This window comes from Botrytis byssoidea, assembly GCF_014898295.1.
Source record: "Botrytis byssoidea strain MUCL 94 chromosome Unknown BBYS_018, whole genome shotgun sequence".
In the NCBI taxonomy this organism is placed as follows: Eukaryota; Fungi; Ascomycota; class Leotiomycetes; order Helotiales; family Sclerotiniaceae; genus Botrytis; species Botrytis byssoidea.
Genome location: NW_024065859.1, coordinates 985243 through 997033, shown reverse-complemented (window position 1 = coordinate 997033; position 11791 = coordinate 985243). Strand labels below are relative to the sequence as shown.

General features: G+C 42.7%; 4 protein-coding genes across 4 annotated transcripts; 2 read left to right on the top strand and 2 right to left on the bottom strand.

Annotated features, from left to right (window-relative positions):
• Positions 1-1046: 1046 nt before the first annotated feature.
• On the bottom strand, positions 1047-2176 carry EAE97_008660 (uncharacterized protein; the record flags this gene model as incomplete). Its single annotated transcript, XM_038879175.1, has 3 exons — positions 1047-1687; positions 1750-1907; positions 2013-2176. 3 exons carry the CDS (start codon positions 2174-2176, stop codon positions 1047-1049), a joined length of 963 nt encoding a protein of 320 aa, XP_038730257.1.
• A 290-nt stretch (positions 2177-2466) lies between these two features.
• Positions 2467-5021, top strand: EAE97_008659 (uncharacterized protein). The gene is made up of 6 exons (XM_038879174.1): positions 2467-2506; positions 2587-2776; positions 2830-2870; positions 3054-4084; positions 4137-4333; positions 4386-5021. Exons 2-6 carry the CDS (start codon positions 2664-2666, stop codon positions 4666-4668), a joined length of 1665 nt encoding a protein of 554 aa, XP_038730256.1. The 5' UTR covers positions 2467-2506; positions 2587-2663; the 3' UTR covers positions 4669-5021.
• A 1272-nt stretch (positions 5022-6293) lies between these two features.
• Positions 6294-8006, bottom strand: EAE97_008658 (uncharacterized protein; the record flags this gene model as incomplete). Its single annotated transcript, XM_038879173.1, has 1 exon — positions 6294-8006. One exon carries the CDS (start codon positions 8004-8006, stop codon positions 6294-6296), a length of 1713 nt encoding a protein of 570 aa, XP_038730255.1.
• Positions 8007-8677: 671 nt separating this feature from the next.
• Positions 8678-11274, top strand: EAE97_008657 (uncharacterized protein; the record flags this gene model as incomplete). The annotated part of the gene is made up of 6 exons (XM_038879172.1): positions 8678-8700; positions 8776-8893; positions 8943-9101; positions 9170-9726; positions 9783-9925; positions 9977-11274. The coding sequence occupies 6 exons, from the start codon at positions 8678-8680 to the stop codon at positions 11272-11274; spliced, it is 2298 nt and encodes a 765-aa protein (XP_038730254.1).
• Between the last annotated feature and the right edge of the window lie 517 nt (positions 11275-11791).

Below are 11791 nucleotides of genomic sequence, written 5' to 3'. Positions count from 1 at the left end.
GAAGGGGAAACCTTCCTTTTGTATCAATTGCCTGACGCTGTGGGGTGGATGGCTACGAATAAAATTATATACCCAAGAGAGATATTTACTGGCTATATATTCTTTACTTCTATCGTGTGATTATATCGTGTATTGTTTATTTTATTGGCAGTTCTTTTGTGTATAAACACTATCAGTCTGAGCTTGCACAATGTCCCCTCTGCCATGTGTATAAACGCAGAACGTAGCTGGGACTTTGATGTAAGTGAAGCTACTTTGTAAGATGGATGAGAGAGCCTAAAGGGTAAATGATTGCAGAATCTTGTGTAGAGAATAAGAGATTTTGAGTCAGAATGATGTGATGAGTATATGTATGTGTGTGTGATGGGAATGGAAATGGAAATGGCTACTTATGTTGAGTCTTTAGGATAGTGCGGCTTGGTATGGTATGAATCATTATCATATATATATTGAGATAAATATTGAGAAATATATTGATATTGATATATTTATTCATCGGAGGATTGGAGAAGAGAGAGGAGAGAACTGGTGTTCTTGATGGTTGGATTTTGGTTTTAGGATTTTATGTTGGCTTTTGGTTTTTGGCTTTTGGATGATAGATTGTGGGTTGCGGGGTTTGGGTGGTGGGGAGAGATGGTATGTAAGTGGTGAGGGAGATGAGGGAGAGGAGGGAGAGGAGGGAGAGGAGGGAGAGGAGGGAGAGGAGGGAGAGGAGGGAGAGGAGGGAGAGGAGGGAGAGGAGGGAGAGGAGGGAGAGGAGGGATGATAGAAACAAATAGTTCTGAAAGGGAGTGGTAGGCAAGGTAAGACAGAGGAAGAGAATGAACAAGAAGAGACATGAAAAGAGCAAATGAAAACGAATTGAAATTTTGAAAGTCATATTCCGCCCAAATGAGTCCGTACTAGGTAGGTAGTATCCCAAAACATGACACGACATGTGTCCCAAATCTATCCTAGGAGATTCGTTAAGTTGGTCGTCCCAGCATTCCATTCATCCCGGTCCATTCCATTACAATCCGTAATTCAACAGCATACTTAACCATTCTTTAAATACCAGGAATGACACTATACTGATCATTCGCATTCGAATCCGAATCTTCATGCTGAGGTTGAGGCTCCTCCACAGTCCTTCTCTCCTCTCCCTGGTGAGCTACAATGCCTTCTTCCCTCAATCGTTCAATCGCCTTCAAGAACTTGAAAACTTCTTTTGCGCAGGCTTCTTTAGCTTTATTCTTACCGTAGATGTTTGTGAGTTTTCCTACGGGGCCGTCAACCCGGGGATCGGATCCGAAATCTGCGTAGATTTCGTAAAATGAGGTGCCTTCTGACATGCGCGTAAGTTTGTAGGCCGGAGGGTTGAAACCAAGGGAGATGCAGAGGCCGGGGACGAGACTGGGATAGGGTGTTGGAGAGGTGCTTCTCTCGCGAGCATCTGGAATTGGAGTTGCAACTGGAGTCTTGGGAAATTTGACGGCGCCGGTAGAAGGCATGAGGTTCTGTGAGATAAGCCAATCGATGGCGAGTTTGGAGATGAATTTTTTGGCATCTTTTTTGTTGCTGAAGGATGTTAAGGTGGTGATGGGTTCGGTCTTTTGCTTGATGGTTACGGAACAGCCGAATCGCTGTTCAGAGACCTGGTGCTCTGTATACTCTGGCGGTGGAATGATGGCGTTGGCTTGGTGGTACTCTGGAATTTGTTAGTATCGATGTATGGATGAAGAGGTCTCGTGATTGTGATAGAGAACTTACCTAGTAGTTTTCCTACCCAGTTTGTGCTGCCCATTTCCTGCAATGCTTGTCCTTCAAGTAGGATACCACTGACATCTGGCACATTTCTAGGTCTGCTGTCGGCTGGTAAGCCAGTTCGAGATCTTGTGGGTTGTCCATTGAGATTATCTTGGTCAATCCTGAAAGCCTCGTTAATAAAATCTCATGATTAAAACCAAATAAGAGCACCAAAAGATTGCAGTGGTAATGTTATGAGACTTAACTGTATCCAATCCAGAACTTACTGAGCTTGCAATTCATCCTGCTCTTTTTCAAAATCACTCAGACTTTGAAATCGGGGTCCAGAGCCTGCCATTCCCACAACGCTTGCTTGAGTGCCCGCTAGATTATTCATACGAGCTTGGATATTGGGAAAGGAGCCGTATACGTTTGTGAAAGAACTGAGCATTGCAAAGGAGCTTTGTACCTATCTTAGAAACGAAAGTTGATGGTTTCTGGTGAGCTTCTTGGAGGAGTGGGTGAGGCTGGAGGTGGAAGGTTGGAGAAGGTCAATATTTGGGGTTCGATGCATCTACAAGGGTATGCGACTCCAGGCGGGGTTATGAGAAAGCCATATCCAATGATTTAGACTTGGTTGGATGGAATGTATATTGACTGGTTGTAGAATATGATCAGTGTAACATTATCATATTGTATCCAGCACCGCCCAAGGCTTTCATTGAAAGGATCCAAAGATGAGTATCGTCTGAAGATGTCAATGGGCAGATTGCCTACTTAGGTATTTACAACCCCTTTATCCCGAACTTAAGCCGAGATAACCATGGCCCATCTGAATCAGTACTACTAACAATCAATAAGACATGAGATCCTTCCAAACAACAACCTCACATCAACGATAATTCTTTTAATTGATATTTGCATCTTTCTGATTGAAGATGGATCTTCAAACTATCATGAGTTCCTTTACCGCCCAGGACAAAGATCAAGAAGTTAGACCCTCTTCAAGTGGAAGTTGGGCTTGTAAGGCGGTGGACGAATTCGATGCTTTGTGAATAAATCTTGGCCCTTATACTAAAAAGAAATATACTGACAGTTGATTAGATCAATAGAATATAAGCCCAAGCCAGCTGAAAAGTATCCAGGTTAGTTATCCATCCATTCACGGGCTTATCTAGAGCTTCCCCAGAGGAGGGGGGTGTGATCCTCACGGGACTGCCAAATATGATGATTGGTTCAACACGAACATCTCAACAATTCGAATCAATTCGAATCATGTCATTCTTATTATGAGTATGCCCAAGATCTTTACTGACAAATTATATTAGCAAAACTTCATGCACGGAATGTCAGAAAGCATCTTGATGTCGGTGAAGGTCTCATCTATCTTCCCGGTCTACCAAGTTTCAATTATGAAGATTCTGATATGCCACCTGCTTTCCGACAACGTCGTTACTTCTATTATATCACTGGAGTGAATCTCCCTGATTGTATCGTCACTTACAATATCCATCGCGATCAACTGTGGCTTTGGATTCCACCACCAAATTCCGGCTCATCCGTCATTTATAATGGAGCTCGTCCGACAATCAAAGAGATCATGGCCAAGTACGATTTTGACCATGTCGAAACATTAACTCATCTTGATTCATATCTCACTTGGTATGCACATACCGAACCTGGAAAAATCCATGTTCTACATGATTATCAAGCACCAAAAAACATCGAATTTCAGATTACTCGCAAAAATGGATGTCATTCTATTATCAGCGAATCTCCATTCGATAGCTCTAGGTTAGAGGAGGCTATGAATACAGCTAGAGCTATTAAGAGTCCTTATGAGCTTAGAATGATCCGAAAGGCAAGTGCAATCACAGCACAAGGACATATCAATGTTCTTCGTGGTCTTCGTCATTTGTCCAATGAGGTAGAAATTGAAGCCATTTTTACAGCAACTTGTATTGCCAAACAGGCGAAAACTCAAGCATATGGAGTGATTGCTGGCTCTGGAGAAAACGCAAGTACTCTTCACTACATGGCCAACAATGAACCTCTAAAAGACAGACAACTTCTGTGTTTTGATGCGGGATGTGAATGGGATTGCTACGCATCTGATGTGACTCGAACAGTTCCAATCTCTGGAGAGTATACCGAGGAAGCTCAAGCTATTTATGACATTGTAGCTAAGATGCAAGATGAGTGTATCGAGTTGCTGAAGCCAGGTGCTGATTATCGAGATATCCATATACATGCTCACAAAGTTGCGCTCAAAGGTCTCATGGATTTGGGACTTGTGGAAGGTGGCACATTTGATGAACTTTTCATGGCGGGTGTTTCGGTAGCATTTTTCCCTCATGGTGTAAGCACTTATTTACTCCATTCATAATATTCCAATCTGACTGATCATTTAGTTGGGTCATTACGTTGGTCTGGAGGTTCATGATGTCGGACCTGGCGGAAGTCGCATCACAAATCGTCTGTATGGTTTCAGCAAAAGACCCGCCGATTGGACTGATGCCTACTTCCAAATCCTTTCCAACACTGGAGTCACCTCAGATGGTGGATCTATCCTCAAAAAGGATATGGTTGTCACAGTCGAACCTGGAATGTAAGTTTATCCCATCTTGTTGGTATTTCCTTTCTAACGATGCATTTTCAAGCTACTTTTCCCGATACGCCCTTGAAGAAGTTTATCTCAAATCTCCCAAATATGCAAAATACATCAACAAAGATCTCCTACAGAAATACTACCCAATTGGAGGTGTACGTATCGAAGACGATCTTTTGATAACAGAAGATGGATATGAGAATTTGACTACCGCGCCAAAGGGTGAAGAAGCATTAAAAATCATCAATGAAGGAAAAGAACAGGAAGCGGAAGAGAGGCAAGCGAATAAGAAAGTTATGGAGTCTAGAAAGCAAAAGAAAACTTGGTTTTGGTAGATATTGAGTGGTTGAAGAATGGTAGAGGTGTAGAGGTGTACATAAGCGTTGCGTTCAATTTTTCTCCTTCATCTCGGGCTTCTGAAGGATGCTGGGGAATTTCTATTTCTTTCATTGAATATTATTGTATGGATGCTTAGCTTGGATACGACTCAATTCAACCTGTGGTCTATCGATCAAATACAACCTCTGCTTTGGAATATGCCCATGGATTATTGAATGTGTATATTTGTATCTTTTGTGTGGTTTTTACTTGTGCTTTGTTGGAAGTCATTTCTCTCATACAATGTCTGCAAAAGGGAAGATTATTGGCATTGTTAGTAAACATAAACTACATAACCATGAGTAGATGATAGTCTGAACCATAGCTCAACGTATATCATTCACTACTTGGCAACCGATCACGACTCGCTTGTTTGACTTGCAACAACTTGCAGCGAACCTACAAGACACCTGATCATTCAACCTATCACCCAGGAATCTGCTCATCATATATATAATCTACCCAGTTCTCTCAATCTATCCGATCCCCCCCTCCTTCTTTCAAATCGATCCCAATCACCAAAAACAAACTCACAGAATGCATAGAAAAAATACCAAATATCCAGAGAGTCCTCCTGCGCCCCCTCATCCATCTATCTATTCAATCCAAACCTCTTTGTTCAGAAATACACACTCTTCTTGTCCCCCTCCCTTCTCTCTCTCTCCTCTTGTCCCCCTCTCTTCTTTCTCTCTCTATTTCATTGTTCTCCACCCCACAAACTTTCTATATCTATATCCATATCCATCCCCCTTTGTTCCTTTGTCTAGATCAATAATCTTGCACAACGTCTTTGTTCTTATTTCCTATATCAATCTCGTTCCCTCCTCCTCCTATTATCTATTTCAATTTCCATTCCATTTCCATTCTCAAGTATCGAGTATCGAGTATTACCTAAAAATTGCGACCATCCACCATTTTCACATAAATCCAATCATCGTCTTATATACCATATAATACACCTCACCATCAGAAATCGAAACCCAAAACCCAAACCCCAAACCCCAAAATCAGATATAATCAACCAATTACAAAACAAAAGCAAATCCAAAAAGAAAATGTGCACCTACACCACCGTCCACTACGCCTGCTCGCACACCTCGCACGGCTATCCGCAACCGTGCTGGATCGCGCTCAAATCTGCTTCTCTCCCGCTTCCGCTTCCGCTTCCCCTTTCTTTTTCACTTCCGATTTCCTGTCTCAAGAGTATCCAGGCAGAGGAGATGCTACCGGAATGGTGTTCTGGGTGCAAGGCTAAGGCTGCGATGGCTGCGGAGAGAGTGAGGGTTTTGTGTGCGGCGAGGGAGTAGGTGGATCGGTAGAGATAGGTAGGTAGGTTGGTTGTTGTAGTTGAATCACTAGGTATGTGATGGAATGTGTAGGATAGGATATGATGGGCAAGGATGGTAAGTTAAGCTAAGGTAATAAATATAGCATTTTGATTTTTTAACCCCTGAACTTTCCAGCAATATGAATTAAGTTTTTTTAGTACCAATAAATTATTGTAAATCTGTGAAATTAAAAACATGAATCGAAGAGGTGTATACCTATACTCAATCAGGTATATATACCTAAAGCATCCCTCTTATCTTAATTTTAACTTCCCCTCATGTTCCTGCCAAAAGTTTCTACACAATCTGTGTCCCCAATGCTCAATCCACCATTCCCCAAAACTATCCTCAACTTTGACATCCACTTTCACAACTCTTTCTTCTCTCTTCAACCCACATATCACACACGCTTTCGGTGCCGTTAATCCTCCTTCTTGGGTCTTCACATGCATCAAATCTCCAATTTCTGGGATCGCCAAATGCTTCGATACATCTTTAAGACTTGTATTAGCTACAGCTACAGCCGATCGAAGTCTCCCTAATTGTTCTTTCCATACACGAACTGTCTCTTCCGCTTCACGATCTTCACGTGCGACCTCCGCTTTATCGACACCGGTCAATTTCATACCGCCTTTTCCACCAGCAGGCCCAATGCTCATACCTTGCGAGAGATGAGTATCACGTTTCCAGCGTAATTTGCGACCAGCGAGGATATGGGCTGCAACAGTGGCAATGAGGAGGTAGGCGCGGAGGAAGTTGATGGTAGAAGGATCGGATATGATGCGATTCTTGAGAGAGAATGGTTGGTTTGCTACGGCTTTGAAGAGAGATGATTGAGGAAGGTCGAAGAGCTGGGGGAAAAGCATCAAGAGAATCGAGGGAGGGGGAATGTTGGTAGGAGGTGGAAGATTGGGTTCCACTGGGGTGGGCTCGCTGACTTTATCGACGGCATTCCAGGCCCAAGCATCGGCTGCTATGCCAGATGTTGGATTTGAGCTAGGTATTGCCGGAGATTCGGCTGGAAGATCAGAAAAGTCACCCCAATCATCGTCTATGTCTTCAACGATAGATGGTATAGCAGGCGAATCAACATAGGGCGCTGCTTTTGGAGGTTTCTCGTCATATGATGGCCAGGCCGTCAAAGGAGAAGCTGATTTCGGTTTATCTTCGGTCTTCATTTTGGCGACTTGTTTGATTTGTTGGGTGGCAAGGCCCACCTTGGGAAACGGATTCCGCTGCTGAAAGGAGGGTGATTTGGGTGCTTGTGGGTATGGTAATGGGGTTTTGAGAGTTGGCGACGTGGTATTGAGGTTAGGGGGCTTTTTCAACGGTTGTTCCTGAATACTCATTGAGCCAAAAAAGTCATCGAGAGGTTCTGAAGGTGGAAGTGGTTGTGATGCAGGAGGAGTGACGCTCTCGAAATCCCCAAAATCATCTTCTTCACCCTCTTCCTCGTCGGCGTCAAAAAGAATTTCGCCACCTGACGAACCCTTAGATGGTGGCAATGTTGGTCGAGGATATGAATAGCTCATATGGTTGTTCGAGGTAGACGAAGTCTCTGGCATTTCATGAACATTATTGTTAAAAAGGTCAAGGGTTGATCTGCGCGCTATTCCCGGGTTTGGCGGAGCATTATCATTTTTGAATATGTTCCCCCCTTGATAATTGGATTTTGGTGCATTGATAGTTGGCTTCGGGGGAGTAGCCGTTATGCCAAAAGAACCCCATAGATCGTCTTGAGGAGTTCCACTTTGTGCTGGAGTCATTGGACTCGTGAAGCTATTCAGATCCCCCCAAATGTCATCATTTTGCTTTATAGTTTGCGCCGGAGCCTGGTTTGCATGCGCCTGGCCTGACCGGCTACTAGAGGTGGCATCATCAAAAAATGAAAAACTCTGGCTAGCTTTTGGTTGAGTATCTTGAGGTGATTTGTAAAATGTATCGAACTCGAGAAGATCGGAAGACATGGCTGTTGATGGGACAATTGATAGGACAATTGCTCGTAAATTGTGAGTTGCTATTGCTTCATCGGCTTCATGAGTATCAGTATCTTCAAGGATGTATGGTTTGGTATAGCTCGTCTTCTCAAAATTTGTATATCGATGATCGATAGATAATGATGTCGAGGTATAATTGATTGCGCAGTTCTTGTGACAGCTGATCCGGGCCAGAACAAGACAATGGAGACTTTATATCTCTTTATCCACACAAACTGCACATGGATGAAATGCAAGACTTATTACTTTACAGTCTATTCTTATGTGAGCTTCATCTCAAAGTATGTGGATACTTCGTCTCAGGAAAATGAATACCAATTGGAGACTGCAACGGTTGGAGTGCATGAGATGACGATGATTGGATGAAGAGTACGAAACATAATATGGAGGTACCTAATGTTGCTAGTACGGTGTTCCATTTAAATGCGATGGAAGGCTGACAACAAGGCTGATGGTAACGATTATATTTGATTGGTTGGTGTTGCTTCAAATTGACGCTAAACAAAACTTGGTTTAAAACCATGAAGTAAAGCTCAGCCTTGTTCCCCCCACTCCACTCCAGTGATTTAAATAGTCCGAGAGATAGGAGTGTCGTCATGTCATAAACCTCCCTTTTTCGGACATTACATCTGCTCGTGATAATGAGGTCTTTGGAAGATTCTAGGTAAGAATTTTTAGAAAATTCAAAAGCTTCTTCCTCTCTCTGCTCGTTATTGTTCTAATAGAAGAGTGAGAAAAGAAAGAGATGGCAGGTGACGATAAAGTCCGCATCTAACTTGACCGAACTCAAGAAATCCGTGAGGATCGATGGAGAAAACAATCCTTGTAACGGAGGTTTGAGATCTGTCTGTTGGAAGGCAAGTTCTAAGTTTCATCTTGGTGTACTCTTGAGTAACATTTCTACAGACATTTTTATTGTTTCAAAACACAGAGATCACGGGTTGGGCACGAGGACTTGAGGATTCACGAAGTGCTTATACCTCTTTAAGAGAACACTTCTTGAGATTTATCGAACATCCAAATGATCTAGGATCCTCATTAGATCCTTTGGATGATGATAAACACGTGAGTTCTTTTAATTTGGGTTTTATGTATTTTGAGTATTTTGTTCAAATATACTGAGAGACTTTAAGTCACCATGGAATACCCTTCGGAAAGATGAAGAAATTCGTGCCGAAATATTTCAGGATATCGAGAGATGCATGCCAGAAGAACCATACTTCCGTCGCGCCGACATTCAAAGATTCATGCTGGATGTGTTATTCATCTTTTGCAAAATCAACCAAGATGTAGGTTATCGTCAGGGCATGCATGAGATACTGGCTCCAATTCTATGGGTAGTGGAGCAAGATTCTATTGACCCTGGAGACATCAATAGTGACACGAGTGGATCAGGAACAGATTCGTCAGATTCGTCAGATTTGATCATGAAGCAGTGTTTAAATCGTAAATTCATCGAGCATGATGCCTTCACTCTCTTGTCTTTAGTTATGAGATCAGCAAAGTCATTTTATGAATTAGGTGATCCCGGTCAAAAAACACCTCAAATTGTTGGCGGAACACCTCAAAATGGAGCATCTCCTATTGTTGAAAGGAGTAAGCGAATTCATGAAGTATACCTGGCTCGTATAGATCCGCGACTTTCCAAACATCTTACAGATATTGAGATACTACCACAAATATTCTTGATGTAAGGACAAAAATTCTTAACTTTGGCTACTTTCCATCTATTAACGGATTATACAGACGTTGGATTAGGTTGCTTTTCGGGCGCGAATTTCCTTTCGTTGATCTACTATCAGTATGGGATACGCTTTTCGCTGAGGATCCAGAACTAGATCTTGTGGATCTTATATGTGTAGCAATGTTACTTCGAATCCATTGGCAACGTATGCAATTCACCTTCCACAGTCTGGTTTGACGACTAACTTATAAATTAGTGATGGAATCGAACTACTCGCTGGCCCTAATGCTTCTACTGAAATACGAGTGTCCTCCAAATCCTCAAACTTTCGTCGATGATGCAATCTTCTTACGTGATAATTTCAATGCTAGTGGGGGATCCCAGATTATTCACAAATATAGTGGGAAGTTCCCGCATCGAGATAAATCGTCGCCACCACCTGATGCTCCTATTGAAGAAAGTCTCAGCCCTAGACAGCTACTCATGCGGAACAGATCTTCATTGACTAGCCCTGCTCGGTTCTTGCAACAACAAGGAGGTGTTGAAGCGTTAATTCAAGGTGCTGCAAAAGGTGTTTACAATAGAGGAGAGCGTCTTGGCATCAATCAAGCTGTACGCGATGCAATGGAAGAAGTGAAGAAGAATATGCAAGGACTACAAACTCCAAGAAGTAGCAATTCTCCTAGGAGAACTAGTGCTGCTTCACGGTGGTCTCTTGACGATGGGCGTGTGATGCCTGCCTCGACAGCTATCATGGCAACAATGAACGAAAGAAACAGGCAATTGGCTGTCATGCTAGATCACGCAATGAAAGATCTGAGATCTGTTTCTGTGTCAAAAGAAAGTAACCGGGAGAAGTGCATCGAGGCAATGGACATGGCTATTGCGAAAGTTGATTTCGTGAAAGTTTACTTGGAGGACTCTACTATGCCACTTCCAATTCTTTCACCAATTATCGATGGTAGGAATGAGCCTGCTACACCAGAAGCAGATATACCGAAAGCTTTATTACCACCAATCTCAGATCATGGACAGAAAACTTCACCAGAGACTCCCATCATGACTTCCGACCCAGGCAATGCTCTGACAAAAGAGACAAATAACCTAGACGAGCCATCCATATCAACGACTGACATTAGTCAAACTCCAAGGGAAGCAATTGATCTCTCCTCAAGCGAGCCGTCTACAATTATCGAACCCGACATAGAAAGACATTCTATGAGATCTGCAACAACTGATCGACCCAGAGCACCAATTCCCACTAGATCTTCGATTGCTCAGTCATCGTTCTCCTGGATGCTAGAACCAGATCAAGCATCTAGCCCCACGATAAAATCTTCACCTCCCAAGAGTTCTTCTCCATTTTTAAGAACCGGAAAGAGACCTACATCCGGTGCTGGTCGAGAAAAGGCAGCGTTTCTTTTTGGGGATGATGATGGCGACTTCCAGCTCCCAATACCAAAATCTCCAATGCCAAACGCTGAAGAAGCCTTCAAGCTAGGAACCTTGAAACGAATAAAAGAGAAACAAACCGATGAAGATACGATTGAATAGTATGACAATATTATCTCTTTTGTCTGTCCAACAACACACTTCATTATTGGATTCATCAGTAAACGCGAATCCATTAATACACGAATCACGACGCGACATCGACTTGATCACTTGTTACAAGCCCTCTATTAAATATGATAGAAAAAGGACGAATGGGGCGATCTCCTAACATCAGCTGGGAGCCTGACATTTTTCGAACGTCGGATAGCAGAACACTACTGCAAGCTGGCAATGCAGGTATACGCGAATGTAGGAAGCCTCTAATTCGTCTAGGTATTTTGAGTAACACTAGTTGAACCTGGCTACTCGTCAAATTTCGTAATTGACCCCGATAATCCCTCAAAATTGGATCTGTAAAGCCTAAGACTAATGAGTGTCATCGTCGGAATATGGGTCAGCGTTGACAATATGGGAATGGTCATAGGAGGCAGACAATATCAAATTATTTCATATTGTGAACGAAATTAAGAAGTATATGACTATCAAGTTTCTCAACCTGTTCACTTATACTGTCTTT

Coding starts and splice junctions, on each gene's coding strand:
- EAE97_008659 (XM_038879174.1), top strand. CDS start 2,664: ATGGATCTTCAAACTATCATGAGTTCCTTTACCGCCCAGGACAAAGAT. Junction 2,871..3,053: donor GCCAGCTGAAAAGTATCCAG/GTTAGTTATCCA, acceptor AAATTATATTAG/CAAAACTTCATGCACGGAAT. Junction 4,334..4,385: donor GTCACAGTCGAACCTGGAAT/GTAAGTTTATCC, acceptor TGCATTTTCAAG/CTACTTTTCCCGATACGCCC.